Source organism: Pieris napi, chromosome 6 (assembly GCF_905475465.1).
Source record: "Pieris napi chromosome 6, ilPieNapi1.2, whole genome shotgun sequence".
Classification (NCBI taxonomy): domain Eukaryota; kingdom Metazoa; phylum Arthropoda; class Insecta; order Lepidoptera; family Pieridae; genus Pieris; species Pieris napi.
In genome coordinates, this window is record NC_062239.1 from 12,384,678 (window position 1) to 12,402,901 (window position 18,224).

The 18,224-nt window shown below is 34.1% G+C and overlaps 1 protein-coding gene across 3 annotated transcripts in view; it reads right to left on the reverse strand.

The window, feature by feature from the left end:
- Positions 1 to 18,224, reverse strand: part of LOC125050516 (eyes absent homolog 2) — a 48,424-nt gene that overhangs the window by 16,500 nt on the left and 13,700 nt on the right. For 2 of the 3 annotated variants that reach the window (XM_047650414.1, XM_047650415.1), the window contains exons 2-3: positions 9,328 to 9,534; positions 5,524 to 5,561 (exon numbers count right to left, since the gene is read on the reverse strand). In XM_047650414.1, the coding sequence (XP_047506370.1) occupies positions 5,524 to 5,561; positions 9,328 to 9,399 (110 nt within the window). In that variant the 5' untranslated portion in view covers positions 9,400 to 9,534. The remainder of the gene's footprint in view (positions 1 to 5,523; positions 5,562 to 9,327; positions 9,535 to 18,224) is intronic. The other variant, XM_047650416.1, reaches the window with a different exon arrangement.

Genomic DNA, 18,224 nt, shown 5'->3' on the forward strand with positions numbered 1-18,224 from the left:
CTTGCCTATTAGAATATCAAAACAGATAATCATGAGGAAAAGTGAAGAAGAGCAGCAGCACTAGTCTATAGTGGCTTTAACGACTCTCATTCTTAAGGTCGTAGGTTTGATCCTCGGCTGTGCACCAACTTTCTTTCACATTTAACATTCACTCGAACGGTGAAGAAAAACATTGTAAGGAACATGCATAAAACCGTGTGTCAGGCACAGAAGGCTGATCTCTAGCTCATTAGAAAAGATGACAGAAATCTCTTTTTTAAATACCTATTAGATATTTCTAGATAAAGAACCCTAAAATTAGAGAAAAACCATTTGGCCTCCACGTGTCAAACGGGTGTGGGTATGTTTTTGTAGACACATAAAATGACGAACTAGTGTTATTGACTTTTACGTGATTTTTCTAAAAAGTCACATACATAATTTTAAGTAGATTTGATACTTAAACTGCCGTATTTATCCGTTCAGTAAAACGCTTAAGGATTAATATATCTTTATATATATAATTCTATACGTGTGTATGTCACTGAACTCTTCTTAAACGGCTGGACCCATTTGAATGAATTTATTTGTATGCGTTTAGATGGTTTAGATTAGGTTCATGGACTGCAAAAAGAACCAATAAGACCATTCTTAACCAATTTAGATCACCACATTTACAAACGGGTGCTTAGCTACTGTGGCCATTGCACGAACCGAATAGTCTAGACGCTGGTAAAAAAAAAACAGTGGCGCTACAACCTCTTTAGGTCTTGGCCTCAGATTTCTGAATCTGTTTCATGATCATTTTTAAATCTAATAGGCAAGTAGGTGATCAGCCTCTAGTGCCTGACACAAGCCGTCTCATTTATGGGTCTAAGACATGTCGGGTTCCTCACGATGTTTTCCTTTACCGTTCGAGCAAATGTTAAATGCGCACATAGAAAGAAAGTCCATTGGTGCACAGCCGGGGATCGTACCTACGAACTCAGGTATGAGTGTCGTACGCTGAAGCTCTGGTAAAAAAAAAACAAAAAAAAAACACATAATTCACAAACAATTATGCCACTCGGATAATATTTAATGTAGCTGTATTACCCATTACACCCTACACATATATGTAGTATATCTTTATAGTAGAATCTCAAAAAGACTTCTGCGATGGCCAACTAATTTGCTAAACAGTGCTTATTCATAGAAAATAAGTCCAATTGCACCGTTTTAATAAAGCACTCGTTCTCTTTTTGCCATAGGATAAACAATGTGACAGAATGAGATAGACTGATTTAGTTTTGAAAAAAAAAACATGTGTGTACGGCGTTAGAAGTTATACTTCTTTGGCGTAACAAGATTAAAATGTTTTTAAAAATATTAACTTTAGACTTCCTTCGTTTGTAGAAAAAACGACACTAACAATAGAAAAAAGGTATTTATTACATTGATAGTTTTATTATTACGCATTATCTAGTTAAATAAAGATGATTAAAAAATCTCAAAAAAATTCTTTCTGTATAATTAAAGAAATATACATTTTTTTTCAATATTTACTATGATAACTTCAGAGTGTCGGTTTTTTGTGACGATTTGCGCGCGCATCGTAATAATTTACTTACATAATTTTTCCCTAACTCGCCAAAAGAAGTATAACTTCAAAAATGCAGTTGTTACTTGTGATAACTAACCAAGATCCAACACCTTTTTATACACATAAATAACCACAACAAAATATTTTTGCTACTATTAACACAAGAGGAAACATAAAAACGTTCTAAAAACGTAACATCGCAATACGATACGTTAAATCCGCTTGTCAAAACTCAAAACGTAAAAGTAACGGAACGAAATTCAAAATATGATTTATCGTAACTATTTTAGTAAGCTTTGCATTCCTAAAAAGCTTGTGTTAACCACTAATTAAAGAAACATACGTCGCCCTAATTAGAATGTCACTTGTTAAATACCACAGACAATAATTCATCTTTTTTTACATTCCGCGCCTCTGTTCAGGATAAAAGCTGTTCGTGTGTTTTGACATTTGACATATGATAATTGACATTTCGTAGCAGTTGCTAAAAATCTTTTTTTCACCAAATTAGTGATGCCACCTTGTGGGTTTCCCTCCCCAAATTTAGGTGTTTTTAAAAGGTACATAAATAAATGTATCTCTTAAGGTATTTTATGGTAGGGGAGCCCACGATGCTAAATGGGGATTTACTCGAGCGTCGTAGAGACCTATTGGGATGCAAAGCTTAGATAAAAAGAAGAAAAAAATGTTATATGATAAATTCCTTTTCATCGGTGGGGGAAGCGGCTATAGATAGTTAAATATGTAAAAAAAAACTGTTGCATGGACATCCTCGAGCGCGTCAGATATTGATAGCATCTATGCCCTACGTATTTTTAATAATGTACGTATGTTAATCTGATCGTTTGCATGATGCGGGTGGCTGTATTTGAGGGTTGAAAATGAAAAAAAAAAAAAAAAATTATCGAGCGCGTCAGATTTTTAAGGGAGTGTTAAGTGCACCAAAAAAAAAGCTCTCATTCACTAATCTGACGATTTCGATGGGACGCAAACCCACGGCCATTTTCATAATATGCAAAAAAAATCGCAATTTTGAAATAATCAAGCGCGTCAGATTAAGATATATGTGGTTCATCTTTATGTTCTAAATGTACTGTCTCATAATCTGACGATTATCTAGAGGGATTCGCCTGATCTGACAAAAAAAAATTAGAAAAACGATTCACCGAAAGGGCCATCCCTGCAACTTCCCGCTACTTCCATTCCTGGGCGCTTAAAATTGATATTTTGAGCTCGCTGAGTTCAAAGAAATAACATGTCTATGCATTTGAGCTCTCCCAGCTCGAAAGTCTGATAGAATTTTCATAGAACACTATTTTTGGAATTTTCAAACCGCAATAACTTTTGAATGGATCAAGCAATTTTCACGCGGTTGACGGCATTCGACGCAGTTTTATCATCATCATAAGTAATTTTGCAATTTTAATTGATAGAACCACAAATTTCGGAGTAATCCCGAAAAAACACTTTTTCGGGTTTCTTTCGTTCACGATATCTCTCGAACTAATCAACCGCTTTTGACGAGCTTGGTGGCGATCGACGTGGTTTTTCAAGCTCAAAGGCGGATTAGTTTTTGAAGTTGATCAATAAAGAAACCACTTTAAAAAAAAATATTTCTTATTTTTTTAAGATTTTTCAAAATTTCTCAAAATCTATCGGTCCGAATCGGTTCAAATTCACAGGAAATGTAATTTTGAGGGAAATGTTTAGAACGCCGTTTAGTAGATTCCGATCGGTTAAAGGAAATGTAGGCATCACGCAGCTGCACGCATTTAACTTTATCGACGATTTTTTGTTATTTCGGCTTGCGGATATATTTCATTATTCTTGAATTATTTCCTTCAAAATAAAAAAAAATTTAGCTACGCTCGAGAATGTCGAGATGACGGTTTTTTTTTACAACTTTGTTGCCCTCCCCTTTTTTTCCGTCACTCTCAAATTGTCAGATTAGTGGAATGTACACTTTTTAGGATGTAATTAACTCACCCTACCTCTGACGCGCTCGGGAATTTCGGATGGTCAATTTTTTTTTACTAATCTGATCCTGTCTCCTTCACGGGCGGCCTTATATATGGGCCTCATATTTTGTGGAGGTACTTAACCGGGTACAAGGTATCCCCCTATATATTAATCTGCCGCGCTTTAGTAAATCCCGAAATCCCCTCTTGGGCTCCCCTACCATTATTCAAGAATTGTTTTACAGTTGGTTCCACATATTGGTGCGAGGCAAAAACTTTGGTACGCTCTTGAAGGACCCTAAGTCGAATTGGTTCGGAAATACTTCAGTGGGCAGCTGAAAACAACTCCTCTGAACACTCTCCATGGTAAATGCGGTAGCAGTAGCGAAGTCATGCATCTCTATCGACTAAATAAATAAACTAAATATGCATTCCAAACGTGACTATAACTGAAATATGAAAAAGTTCCAAGATCGGAATTTTATACTACTTGAATGTATTTTTGAAAGACCACAAAAACTTTAGTGGTTTTCATTCGACAATTTTATGGGATCATTCTGTAGTTGGCAACACTGTTTCAAATGATAGTTAGGTATGTATCTGACAGTACTCGGCAGAATTTATTAACATAATGATTCACGACAAAACCTGTATCCTAACGCATAACTTGCTCGCATACAAATCTATCATCGCCATCTAAAAGGACAATTGCGTGCAAAAAAATGGTGAAATCTTCATTGATCGACACGTAACACAATGCCTTTTGTTGTTAAAAGGTCCCAATGCAGTAAGTAGCTCTTCACGGCAATTGTGTGCCTACAATATGGGGATTATGGAGGATTAAAGGGCCTAGTGTAAACTTTAATTCAAACTCGAGTTGGTGGAATGATGTTGAGTCAAGTAGGTAATATTATTACGCGGGTGTAAAAGTTACGACACATTTTAAATGATTTTTCAATTCGAGTCTGTGGTAGTTAGAGCTTAGAGATCTGTGGTAGAGAGTTGGCAATTTCCACACATAGATTTATAGAATGAATATATTTATTCATTATGTATTAATTAGTTTATTAGAAGTGGATAATTAATGTGTCATTAAATAATTTAAAAAAATCAAAAAATTCGCGTCTTAAGCAAAAAGGCGGGAATGCGTTGTTTTTTTTTTTTTCAGGAAGTGACGTAATGTTTTGAAAAGATTGTAGGTTATGGTCCATTCTTGGTATAAACATATAATTATAAAATACTTTCATATCTATAACAATTTACAATGCTTGTTGTACTAAACGATTAGATAAATAGATAAAAATAGGTAGGTACGCTTTATCATTAGCATATATTTCAATAATACTAACAATAAAACTAGGCAACACTGTTATGTCACCATAGCTCATTTCTATTGAACATTGTAATGATCTATTAAAGTGCAATATTCTGTTATTGTGACAATTTTAAATTGTTGTATTTGTGCAGGTCCGACAACATTATTACTCAGCAGATACCTTTCAAACAGAGCCAATTTTCTAACTAAAAGCAATTTTTTTTCGATACTTAATATACCAGAGATACCAAACTACGACATAAACAAAATTTCACACATAACAAGAGAATATAAATAAGTTTTTATTCACCCAATATCATGTAAATCGAATTGCTTATTGATTTTAAAATTTTTCCTTTTTCGAATTATGAAAATATATGGCAATGTTGAAGTGCATATTTGGCGCGAATTGATATTGACAATCACTGTCAAAGTGAATTACGCGCGAAATGGAAAATCTTTAACCCGCGAAGTGATAATTGTCACGAAATCAAAAAATTTATCTTTGTATAGAGTTACTTCTTTTATTTAAGGATATTCAAAGAATGTAAACAAAATAAAGGTAACGCAGCAATTATATGGTGCGATGTGATACCCAGGTTCAAACCCGGATTTTTTTTCCAAGAGGTTGATGAATGACCTGTTGCTATTTTATATTGGATTATATATAATATGTACTCACTACTCACCTAACATCTGTGCCTGTATCCGATCTTGGTCGTTTAGTCTGAAACAAAAAAAACGGTAAGTTTTTTTTATTGGTTTTTTTTAACAACCACATACATGCAGTTATATAATCTGTGGGAGCTTCTAATTAAAAACAACAGCACCTACAAACATGCATTTTATGGCGCATCCATTAAAATAATATGAATACAGCTTCCCAAATTTCCCAAAGCTAACAAACCCAAGATTTTAGATACACTACATGTTATAAATAATAAAACTCTTAAATGTCGCCTGGCTCCGATCAAGATTAAGGTAACAACATTAATAAAATCAAGCCGAATTTATTTTACAGCCCTCGGAGGGCGCCACTGCGTCTCATTTGATATACAGGCTTATAAAAATACTAAAGTATTGAAACGTCAACATTACATCTCCACAGATAAGGTTAACTTTTGATTGTGTTGAGAATCGATAACGTTTTAGGTGGTAATTTGAAATGTTTTCACGTCCTCTGGCTTCATGTGTGCCTGATACTTTTTTTACATTGTTGAACTATTTTAATATTTTTTATACGTCACTTCTGGGTTGCTTATTTTTTTAATTTTAGTTTTAACGTAACCATTGCGTGTTTTGTCTATTTATTTATTTAATACTTTGTTGCATTACAAACGAACACAAGATAAACTTAAATAAACAGGGCTACGGGCGACCATAATATCTATGCGAATCTAAATCGATCTTTTTTAATATATTGAAATAAAATAAAAACCCCAAAAGACAAAGTAATTGTGCATAGATTCGTAAATATTTTCTTGGATTACCATGACAACCACACAAGAAAAGTTCTTTTTAATAGCTAAAAATAATTTATGGTTTCCTTCGATTCTATATTAAAACGTAAGTTATAGGATAGATAGAGAAGAAGGTGGTCTATAAATTAATCTATCCTACAAGGCTTGCATAATCGCATCAACACGATCCTAGTACACATTCATCTACCAGGATCGCATAACTCATTGCGTTTGATACGCGTGTGAGAAAGCGTAAATCACCGCACAAGGTGTGAGGCCGCGATCTTGAGATAGTGGCGGCTAATTTATACGTTTTACGCGGGAACAACGCATTCGAAATTTAAACTATAGGAATTTATGTATAAGAATTATCTTGAAAATATTATTGATTGTTTTAGTTGGGACCACAGAACATTAAACATTAAATAAAACTGTCTATGGGCCAAGAGGGCCGTTGTTTAAAGTTACGGAAGATTATGATGTTTGTGGGATTTTAGCTAGTTTTTGCTATGATTATAATTTTATTAGTAACCAAGAAATAGACAGATTATTAAACATTTTCTAGATAACAGACTACACAAAATTCATTCTACGTTATATAGTATTTGCGACAAGCAATATAAACGCGACATAGGTTGTCTGGGACAAGGTTTTTTTTACATTTATTGTTTTATCTTACTCTTTATTTATGACCGGGACTCATCCCGTCTTATTCCCGCGCCCAAGAAATAAATATTCTAATTTATTGAAATCCTTAGTGTTTGTTTATCGATAACTCGATGTATTGATATTAAAACTAGGGCTATCAAATTAAAAGAGTAACAATTTTAAGAATTACATATTGTCTTAATGTCACTAGTTTTTTTTATAATTTTTATTAGATGAAATTTCATAATATTTTTCTAGACTTACCACAGGATGTTAACAATTCCTGGTGAGTTTATACCGTAAAGTAACGATCCTATTATGTGCAAAAGTCCTTTACGCTGTTAATACTACCTGTCACTAAGTATTAGTATAACTTTTCTCTAATCGCTACTTATTACGTTAACAGTGGAAATGTTGATCTGAACCAGCTGTTGATACTGAACTAGAAATAATATGCAAAAAAGAGGTGTCAGCCCTAATGTCATTTTAGGTATTTGGTGTGAAATGTCAATTAATATTAGTGATTTATTGCAATGTGCTTTTTTTTATTGTTTGGGACTGGTGTAATTTGTACTGGGCTCTTTGTTTTTGACTTTAAATGATGATAATAAAATCATGATTCCAAATAGTTTAAATTCTTATTAAGTTATTTATTTATTTTTTTAGGTTGAAGTTGGCCGTATAGTTTAAGACTTTAAAAAACCGAGTCCAGACAATTAACGTCTGCGTGTCTTCAAAATGTGCGGCTTTTGACCACGAAATATAGGCAGAAAATATCAAATGAATTAATTATTTATAAAAAAAGGTTATGGGAAAAATGAGAAAATTTAAAAATATGTATGTACAATCAATAAAAAGATTATTTATATATAAATAATTTTTATTATTTTATTTATTGGATATGCAAATGTGACGTTTATAAAACACACAACTAGGGCAGCAGACGTCATGAGAAGGTTCAATATAACCTTATCATAGAAGATTGAGCTCTAACATATTGATATTAAGATCAATATAGCATTTGTCTCTTACACCATTTCGATACTGTAAGTAAACAATTTAGGATTACTATCGAGACATCGGGTTCGATAAATCGCATCGCGCCTGTACAAATTTGTTTTTATTGGTGTTATCTTTGGGTGGCTTTGTCGTTTTATTTTTAAAGCGACATTGTTTCATTGGTCATTGGGAACGCTTTGTCAGTTAATTTCTCGGAACGCGGAGGAAAGTTTATTCGTGATTATAGAGCCACGCTAAGTACGCCATTTTGTTTACGAAGTTCATGTTGGCGCTATTATTTGTTCTATTTTTAAAAATGGATTACTTTTTATGGAAACTGTATTTGAAGTTACACTTCTTTTGTTGCGTTAGAGAAAAATGATGAGAGTACTATTGTTAGTGTCGTTTTTTCTACAAACGTAGAATAAGGCAAATTTTTGAAAAGATTTTATCTTGTTACGCCAAAGAAGTATAACTTCTAACGCGTGTACATAAATAAGTACACACACGTTCTCTTTAATTGATTATGATTTGGTAGCTGTAATGAATGGACTGAAAACAATGGAATTAAAACCAATAATGATAAAAATTCTATGCCACACTAAATATAGCCAAAAAAAAACATTTTTTGGTAATACACCTATATTTTATGGTGATTTATCAAATGGGCCTTTTCACTGTGGCTGTAGTATTTTAAAGCTCATCATTATTGAAACTTTTATTTATATTAAGGCCAATTGCCAATGACCTCATAGAATTGTTTTTTTCTATGCAGACATCGATATTATATATATGAGAAGAGGAGATTTTTTTTTATAAATACAAATCAAAGGGTCAAGTCTGTACTTTCCTAAAAACGGACTTTATTTGCTTCAAGGTCTGGTGGGCATGGCGCGAATAATTAAATAGAGCGTCTACCTGTTAAATCTATCAACATTCCAAAATTTATCATTCATATGATAAGGTGATAAGCGTCATATACCACAGCAGTTATGACAGCCTGGTATCATGTGGCTAACGACTCTCTGTTCCGTAGGTCCGTAACTCGACCACGATTACTTTTTAATGGGCCCTAAAGATACGTATGAATGGGTAACATGACCCCGAGCCTCGGAATACATAAACATTATGTCCGTTTTGTTTGTTTGTCTTTAATTCCGTCTTGGTGTAAGTGATTATTATACTACGTACCTATACATCCCTGGTACCTACACGCTATTTTCTCCTTTAAAAAAATACAAGTCTATCCATCTAAACATCTATTTTCTAAATCTTAAATAAAATCATGCATCGTGCTTGTGCTATATAAAATTAAAAAAAAACGAAATTCAAATGTGCGTTATCTATGCTACGACTGTGATAAAGTGCTAGTTATCTTTTTCTGACCTTGGGCTCTGTGTCCAAACTGCATCGCGGGGACCCGCCGCTGAGGTAGCTACACGGCATCAATGTCACCATGCTGATTACATTCCGATCACACAAACGTCAATGTCACTTTGACAGTCTTTTGCGCGGGGCACAGTTCGCGGCATATTGGATTGGCACAATGTTTTTTACGTCCACTCACTGAATGCACACATTACTTTTTTGTCTCTGTTAAATATTAAGGTTTTTTATTTTTTACACAGATCACAAGCTTTTAATCGCAAGATAGTAAATAATAAATATGTTATAAGAAAATGTAATGTTTTAATTAAATGAAATGTAAATTAGCTGTAAAATAGGTACCCTTTTTTTATAGAACGGGTAGGATGCGCTCCTGGTGTTAAGTGATACCGCCGCCTATGGACACTCTCAATGCCAGAGGGCTCGCGAGTGCGTTGCCGGCGTTTTAAGATTGGTACGCTCTTTTCTTGAAGGACCCTAAGTCGAATTGGTTCGGATATAGTTGAGTGGGCAGCTGGTTCCACATAGTGGTGGTGCGCGGCAAAAACTGCCTTAAAAAACGCACAGTTATGGAACGACGGACGTCGAGGTGATAGGGGTGGAATTTCGTATACTCTGCCTAACTAAAAAGATAATATTGTAAAGAATGTTGTGGTGTCTGAAGAGTAAGCAAGGAATCGGATGGCTAATTAATAGTTTATTCCTTTAATCAAGAAATCTGCATAATTTAAACCACAATAGATATTAAGAAGTGTCAAAACTAATTATTACGGTACACTGCTACCTAGTTATTGAAAGGCTGTTAGTCATCGCCCTACCTCAAACAATAAAAAAAAAGAAAAAAAAAACACGTTCAGACCACCCACACGGTTTTCAAATTCGAACATCGAAGGCGTGTTCATCAAGTTGTCAAATTGACTTTGACGTAATCGAGATTGTATTTTTTTTTTATTTTTTGTCTATAGCAGCTTCTGTTGCTACATGAACTAATTTCAAAAGAGCGGTAACCGCAAGAAAACCGGTGTGAATTATGACTTGTTTTAAAATTATAAAATTTGTGCATCCATAATCAAGCGTAGGCTGTGGATTCGTCATTAATTAATATTTATGGTATTTGTCATAAATGGTGATTCGAATTTTAAATTTCTTTCTGAGATCTTGGTTGTACCAAATGTAGATAATACATTGTTGGAAGAGGCATGTTACAGGTTAGAAATAAATTAAAACTTTCGATTTTTACACAGAGATTTCATTGTAGATGGTACGTTCTCGGTGGTAGCCAGTAGACAGAAGTCTATCTGGTGTCCCATTATATTATCTATGAAACAGACCCAACATAGAAATGTCAAAATATACTTAAGTCAAACAAATTATTGCGGAAGAGAAATGCTGTTACAGATGTGACTATAACTTAATATATAAAATCATTGGCGCTACAACTTGATAGGCAAGTAGGTAATGCTGTCAATCTAATAGACAAGAAGGTGATCAGCCTCCTGTGCCTGACATACGCCGACTTTTTGGGAATTTTGGGGTGGGGGGTCCTTTTGTAAAACGTTACGGTGCGGGGCGGGGATTGAATTACGCGTTATCGTTAATATTATTTTCTACTTCCAGTAGGTACTTTACACCACACATTGGTAACTTTTAGGTATAAAGAGTCACTAGGTGGTCACGAAACGTTTTACTATAGGTACTTGGGTACAGAAAAACGTTACGTCGCGTTAAATGGGGGGGGGGGGGGGGGGGGTCAAATAATCTCCAAAAATTGCGTGACGTAATACTTGAACGCTCCCTTGAAGGCATCCCTCACGATGTTTTCCCGATGGACTTTGAACCACCATCGAATTGACCTCAGGGATGAGAGTCGCACGCTAAAGCCACTAGGACATCACTACTGTAATATATATTTAGAGTGGCTTGTTCCCAGGCCATAAAATCTTCAAACAATCATAAATATGTTGTGATCATTAGAATGCATTATCTCATTGAATATGCCATGTGAAGCCGGGACAAGCTGCAAGTCTCAATAAATCCAACCCAAAGTAGATATTATATATTTATATCGTATAGTGTATAAAAAACGTCAGTAGCAGTTAAACGCGTCAAATTAAAAAAAACAATTGAAAATTTACGTTCCGTTGCACGCTACGAATTATGAAATGTTACTTTGGTCATCGTATCTATTATTATACAGGATGTTAGGTCGATTGTGGTACAAAATACTTTATAGAGTTTTTTTTTATGTTTTTGATGTAATCTGTGATCAATAGAATTCTTTGTCTATGTAACAAATTAGCGTCATTAGAGTCGAGGGCGGTAAGTGTAACATATATTTATTTAAAACTCTTCAAAAAAAGAAGTGCACTTAATTATCATAAACCAAATCACAAGTAACACTGAATTACAAAACAATCTAAAATAATAAAAAAAGTTATACGTAAAAGATAGTTTCGTATCAAGTTGTTTTTTTTCATTTACCCTTATCTCTCTGGTTAAACGAACTTATAATTTTTGATAAATACCAATGTTTATTTTATTATTATCTAGCTACCTCCGCTAATATCGTTTCGCCTTAATATGATTTTTACTTTGCCAACCTACCATAACCTGGCTTTACTTTGGCAACATACCAGTTCGCTTTTCCGGAATAAAAACCTAACACATAAAACTAAATTTTCTAATGTTTCTCTCCATAAAAATCTAAAGTGAACTATTGAACTGATCTTGTCTTTTATAAAACGATTTTAATCTGAAAGCACTGATGCTTGATTCGGCCACTCAATATATTTTCTTATTCTCTGTAACTTATGGTATATTGTTTTTTTTCTTGATCTACTCCCCTGCCATTGCGTCCCAGGCACTTTTTTCATATCTTATATTTTTACTAAAAAGGTAGATACATAAATATTATATATGTTACTAGCTGACCGGGTAAACGTCGTTTTGCCATATATATCATTTATAATAAAAAAATAGGGGTTGATCGTAGAGGGGTGAAAATAGAAACAGAAAAAAATATCTAAAAATAAAATATTTAGGGGTGGACTACCCTTAACATTTAGGGGTATGAAAAATAGATGTTGTCCGACTCTCAGACATACCCAATATGCACACAAAATTTCATGAGAATCAATCGAGCCGTTTCGGAGGAGTTTAACCACAAACACCGAATTTTATATATTAGATATATTTAATTACTATTCAATAATTTTATAATAATAAAAGGAATTCGTATACCTTAAAAGGCCGGCACTTGCGATTTCTCGTTTGCCCGCTGGCCTATGAAAACTACAAACGAACGTTTTAGTTACGTAACAACAAAATTACGTATTTTTGAAAAATTTTAACACCCTGTATAGGCCTACCTTGCCATCACCAGGGGGTTACGGTAGCTATCTTCACAGCATGGTTCTTATATATATTTTGGGCTACTGAGAAGTGAAATTTATTCACCTATAACAATAATTTAATTGGTATTTTGATAAAATAGATAATATGCTGTGTATAAATAATCTTTAAATATTTTTAGAAATGTTGAAAATAGAAGTTTGAAAATTGTTTATTTAACAAAAATATCTGAATTTACAATATTTAGGTTCCTATAGAAAATTCGTGGATATCTCAAAAACTACTGAACTGATTTTAATACTAGAGTTGTTCCCTAATATACGTGATAAATGAAGTTTGGATATTATTAATTATATCCTACAGATGGTGCTTTCCTCGCTCAACGAAAAAGTATCACAATACAGCGAGGAAATGCCAGCATTAACTGCCATAGGGACTAAACTTTTTGTTTTTATTTTATATTTACTAATTATTATTACTATGAAGGCTAAGAATATTGTAAATACTGTATATAGTATTGTCTTTGATTAACATAACCTTTACACATGGTCACGGTGACCACGCACGCTGTAAAGCACGCGAAACGTCGGAATTTTTTTAAATTATGTTAAATAATTGTAAATTTATAGTAATACATAACTTTAATCCGGTAAAAAAGTTTTTTCTTTAAATACTGTATATTTTTCCGAATTCCCGGTAAATATATCATACTCAAATATTTTCAATTTCAACATAGGTATATAAAGGGTTTTTCAACAAGAACTTTGTTTTCTAAAACAAAATAAAACAAAGAATTTAGAGGAAAATGAATAAAATTTTTATTGTATTACAAAGAGAAAAGTTTGGCAAATATGAATGAAAAATGATATCTGGCAAATGTCCACCACGACCACGCTGACAGATGTTGATTCTTTCATCAAAATTTTTAATCACTTTTTGGCAAAATGGAGGGTCTATTTCGTTAATGACATCACGGATTTTGAGTTTTAAGGCTGCAATCGATTCGATTGGCTCCGTATAGACTCTGTCTTTAACATAGCCCCACAAAAAATAATCCAGTGGTGTTAAATCACACGATCTGGCTGGCAACTTAACAGCTGAATTTCGCGAAATTATGCGCTCGGGAAATTTGGTTTGCAATAAATTGATCGTTTCATTGGCTGTGTGACATGTGGCACCGTCCTGTTGAAACCACATTTCAGTGATATCCATGTCATCAATAATAGGCCAAAATTTAGTGGTTAACATCTCGCGATACCGTGATCCATTGACTGTTACCGCATTTCCAGCCTCATCTTCGAAAAAAAACGGCCCAATCACGCCTCCAGACCACATAGTGCACCACACAGTAACACGTTGAGTATGCAAAGCCTTCTCAATAATTGCTTTAGGATTTTCAGAAGCCCAAATGCGACAATTTTGCTTGTTGACGTACCCTGACAAATGAAAATGGGCTTCGTCTGAAAAAATGATTTTTTCAGAAAAACCAGCAGGTTGTTCCTGAATGAACTGAGCGAATCTGCGGCGATTTGAATGGTCGATCAGCTTTAATTCCTGCACCAGTTGAATCTTGTAAGGCTTCAAAGCCAAATCCTTTCGCAAAATTCGCCATGTTGTGCTTTTGGATAACCCCAATTGTTGAGAACGTCGTGAAATTGACAAATTTTGATCTTCTTCAACACTGTGGCTCACGGCGGCGATGTTTTCTGTTGAACGACCCGGTCGAACACGTGTTGGTGTTGGCACATTTTGTACCGAGCCTGTCGACTCAAATTTCGCGACCAAATTCTTAACAGCGGTCTCAGAAGGACGATTATGCTGGCCGAAAATATCACGAATTTTACGAAATGTAACTTTAACAGAACCACCATTTTTATAGTGGATTTGAATTATTTTAATGCGATTTTCGAGCGAAATTGAATTCATTGTAATAATTGCCAAAGCACCTGCTACGAATACAGCCAAAAACTAAATGTCAAAACTATCACGTTCTCGGTGTTGCCACAATTGAAAAACAAACTTCTTGTTGAAATACCCTTTATATGGCCATGGAGGCGTGGGTAGTTGAATGAAAACCGAAAACACTTTGTGATGTTTCTATATTGAATTATGTTTTATTCGTAGAAGAGCAAATGTTTTCACATGCTTTATAATCTCATCTTTTTCTCATCCTCTGTACCTACTTCTGTTAACCACCTGAAGCCTAAAAAATCAGCGATGCATACAGCTGTTTCAGGCTGATTTAATACCGTTCTATTTCACAGTTTTTAATTTTCCCTTTAGTTCTAATATCCGAAGCGCATTTAAGTTTTCCATACACAAATCTCTGGTTCAATTACGTTTTGCGAATATTACTATACGATCAAACGTATAGTTTGTTCTCTTTACTTCACATTTCTCTGTGAAAATACCACACATTCCGGATCCATGTAATTTGTTTAATAAAACTGTGAGACAGGTTTTAACGCGGGCTGGAAATCGATAAGGTGTCGACTTTACGATTTTATCGATTGAAATTCGAGGGGATCGGTATTAGGGCATTCGTAACTTACGTTCCTTCGTGAAGTTTTTTTTAAAAACATATTACTTGCGACTAAGAGCTGTGTTGGTCTTCAGCGTGCGACTCTCATACCTGAGGTCGTAGGTTCGATCCCCGGCTGTGCACCAATGGACTTTCTTTCTATGTGCGCATTTAACATTTGCTCGAACGGTGAAGGAAAACATCGTGAGGAAACCGACATGTCTTAGACCCAAAAAGACGACGGCGTGTGGCACTGAAGGTTGATCACCTATTTGTCTATTAGATTTAAAAATGATCATGGAACAGATTCAGAAATCTGAGGCCAAGACCTAAAGAGGTTGTAGCGCCACTGATTTATTTATTTAATTGCGACTAAGTCAAAAATTTATCTGTAATCAATAATTAATTTTTGTAAACATTTATGGAGTCTTCTGGAGATGAAATATAAAACAAATAAACACAATTTACTAGTGTAAATCATGAAGGAAAACATTGGAAAATATAAACCGGTGTTTTCTAACCTTTTAAGTGCTATGCCCCACCTAACACTTTAAAAATTCGTATCATGTACATATTTTTGTAAATTATCGTAAATAAATTTTCTTATAATGAAAAACGTCGATTCCACTTTCGAATTGCCCCTTGTGGGGCGTGGAAAACATAACCCATCAAGTGGTCTAGGTTCACTTGCCTATTAGAAAAAACAAATGATCACGAATTTTCGAACTGATTTTTTTTGTTTTGGAAGAGAATTTAGACCGATACCAGCAAAATAGCGTGATGAAATGGCGTGGCATAGTAAAAAAATGTATTTTTAAAATAGTTATGATATAACAACAGGTGTGCCAGTCTCTTAATTATCACGACCACCCACTGTTTGATTATCATTAACAAATTATCATTAACAAAAAAACATTAAAATTTCTGACATTTTTGGCGACTACGTAACGATCTAGAATATTTGTTTGTACGTAAATCAAACTTAATATGAGACAGGTGGATCTCTTTTCATCATAGGTAAAACACTTCTTGCCCTGTGCTTGTTCTTGTGCTTTGAGATATCGCAATACAGCAAGGAAATGCTGCCAGCATTTTAATGCTACTTGTATTTTATTTTTAACTAGCTGGCCTGACGAACATCGTACCGCCTAACAGTCTTCAGATTCTTTATTTTTTTTAATACTTATTCTGCTATCCGGGACACCGGTCTAGCTAGTAAGATAAAAAAAGAAAGTTGATAATACAACAAATACATTATGTCAAAATATAAAAATTTACCTTCCCGGAACCCCTCCACTAACACTTGAACTTTATGATATGGTATTATGGGAATATAGAAGTGTTGTTTTTAGTCTTTTTCACTCAATTTTTTTTTTAATTTTTCTCCGTAAGAACCATCCTCGTACTTCAAGGAATATTATAAAAAAAAGGATCAGACAAATCGGTCAAGCCGTTTTCATGTTATGTCGTGACAACGGAAAACGGGTTTCATTTATATATATATAGATTATTATAATTAGGTTAAGATAATTGTAAATGCTTGTATATTTGCGCACATCGAACCTACGACCTCAAGGATGAGAGTCGCACACTGAAGCCACTAGGCTAACATTGCTTTTTGTTTACGCGCTTGTTTATATATTCTGCTAGTTTTAGAGAAAGAAAACTAAAGACAACATTATCGCTATTCATATTTAGTAAATCAATATTTATGATACAGCGTTCATAAAAAATATATTAAAAATTCAACTATGTGGATGTTTAAAAGTTAAGAGCCCATTAATTAATAAAGTTACAAGATAGCAGATAACATCGACAAGCGTTAAGAATAATTTAATGACATTTGTTCAGCTATTTAGAAAGCCTGTGACTTTGTCTGGGCTAATAAAGCTTCTTTAGGCGCATGAGGGTAGAATTTTTACGGAACGTCACGAAGATGTGCAGCGTTTTTGTCGAAGAAAAGAGAGAGAGAGTGAGAAGGGTTTAAAATTAAGATTTCGTAAAGAGAATTTATGAAATATAAGTATTTTATATTTTATGCATGGTGTAATGGTTGCAGCTCCTTAAAAACATTTTGTATAACAAAAACTATATTAAAAAAAGTGGCGGAGAGTTTATTGCCAGTTCTTCTCTCCCGCTCTACGCCCTTGATTTGAGAACTGGCAGTAAATGTAAAATTAGAAGCATTAATATGTATTTCTTTACTGACAAGTCATAAGTGTACATTATGTTACCTATGTGATTACATTATTTTTTGTTTTTTATGCAAAATAAATAATTGAAATCTCTTGAATTGAAAAATGAGTGTTACCAGTAATTATTATACGAAACGAACTGGTCATAATAAATGCTAGGATACATTGATAAGCAGCGTCAAAGCAGTTTAAAACCGTTAAAACTTGTGGTGTCTTTCTTATTATCATCTCTCATCTCTCTCATCACTGAGGTAGTAGGTTCGATCCCCTGTGCACCAACTTTCCATGTGCGCATTTAACATTCGCTCGAACGGCTAAGGAAAACATCGTGACGAAATGTTGCCTTAGACCAAGGTGTGTGTCAGGCACAGAAGGCTTACCTACTTGCCTATTAGATTGACAAATAATGAAACACAGAAAACTGTGGCCCAGACCTGAAATAGGTGGTAACGCCACTGGTTTAGTTTTTTATTGTCTATACCCTTCATAGATTATATAAATAATAAACTTACGTCATAAACAAAACGACAATTTACATATTTAATTGTAATAATTCTCCATTAATTAAACTCAACGCAAATTACAAGCACTAATTGTTTCTGATGAGACTCAACGATACAATCGACGCATAATTTAATCGATTTTAATCGGATTCGCAAATAACCCGCAATTCGATTACAATAAAGCTTTTTATTAAATGCGCCATGGATCGTCAAAAAAGGATTTTATTTATATATTCTTCTTCAGTCGCGCTCTTCATTTCTGTCTTTTTTTATAGAACAAACGGGCAGGAGGCTCATCTGATGTTAAGTGATACCGCCCATGGACAC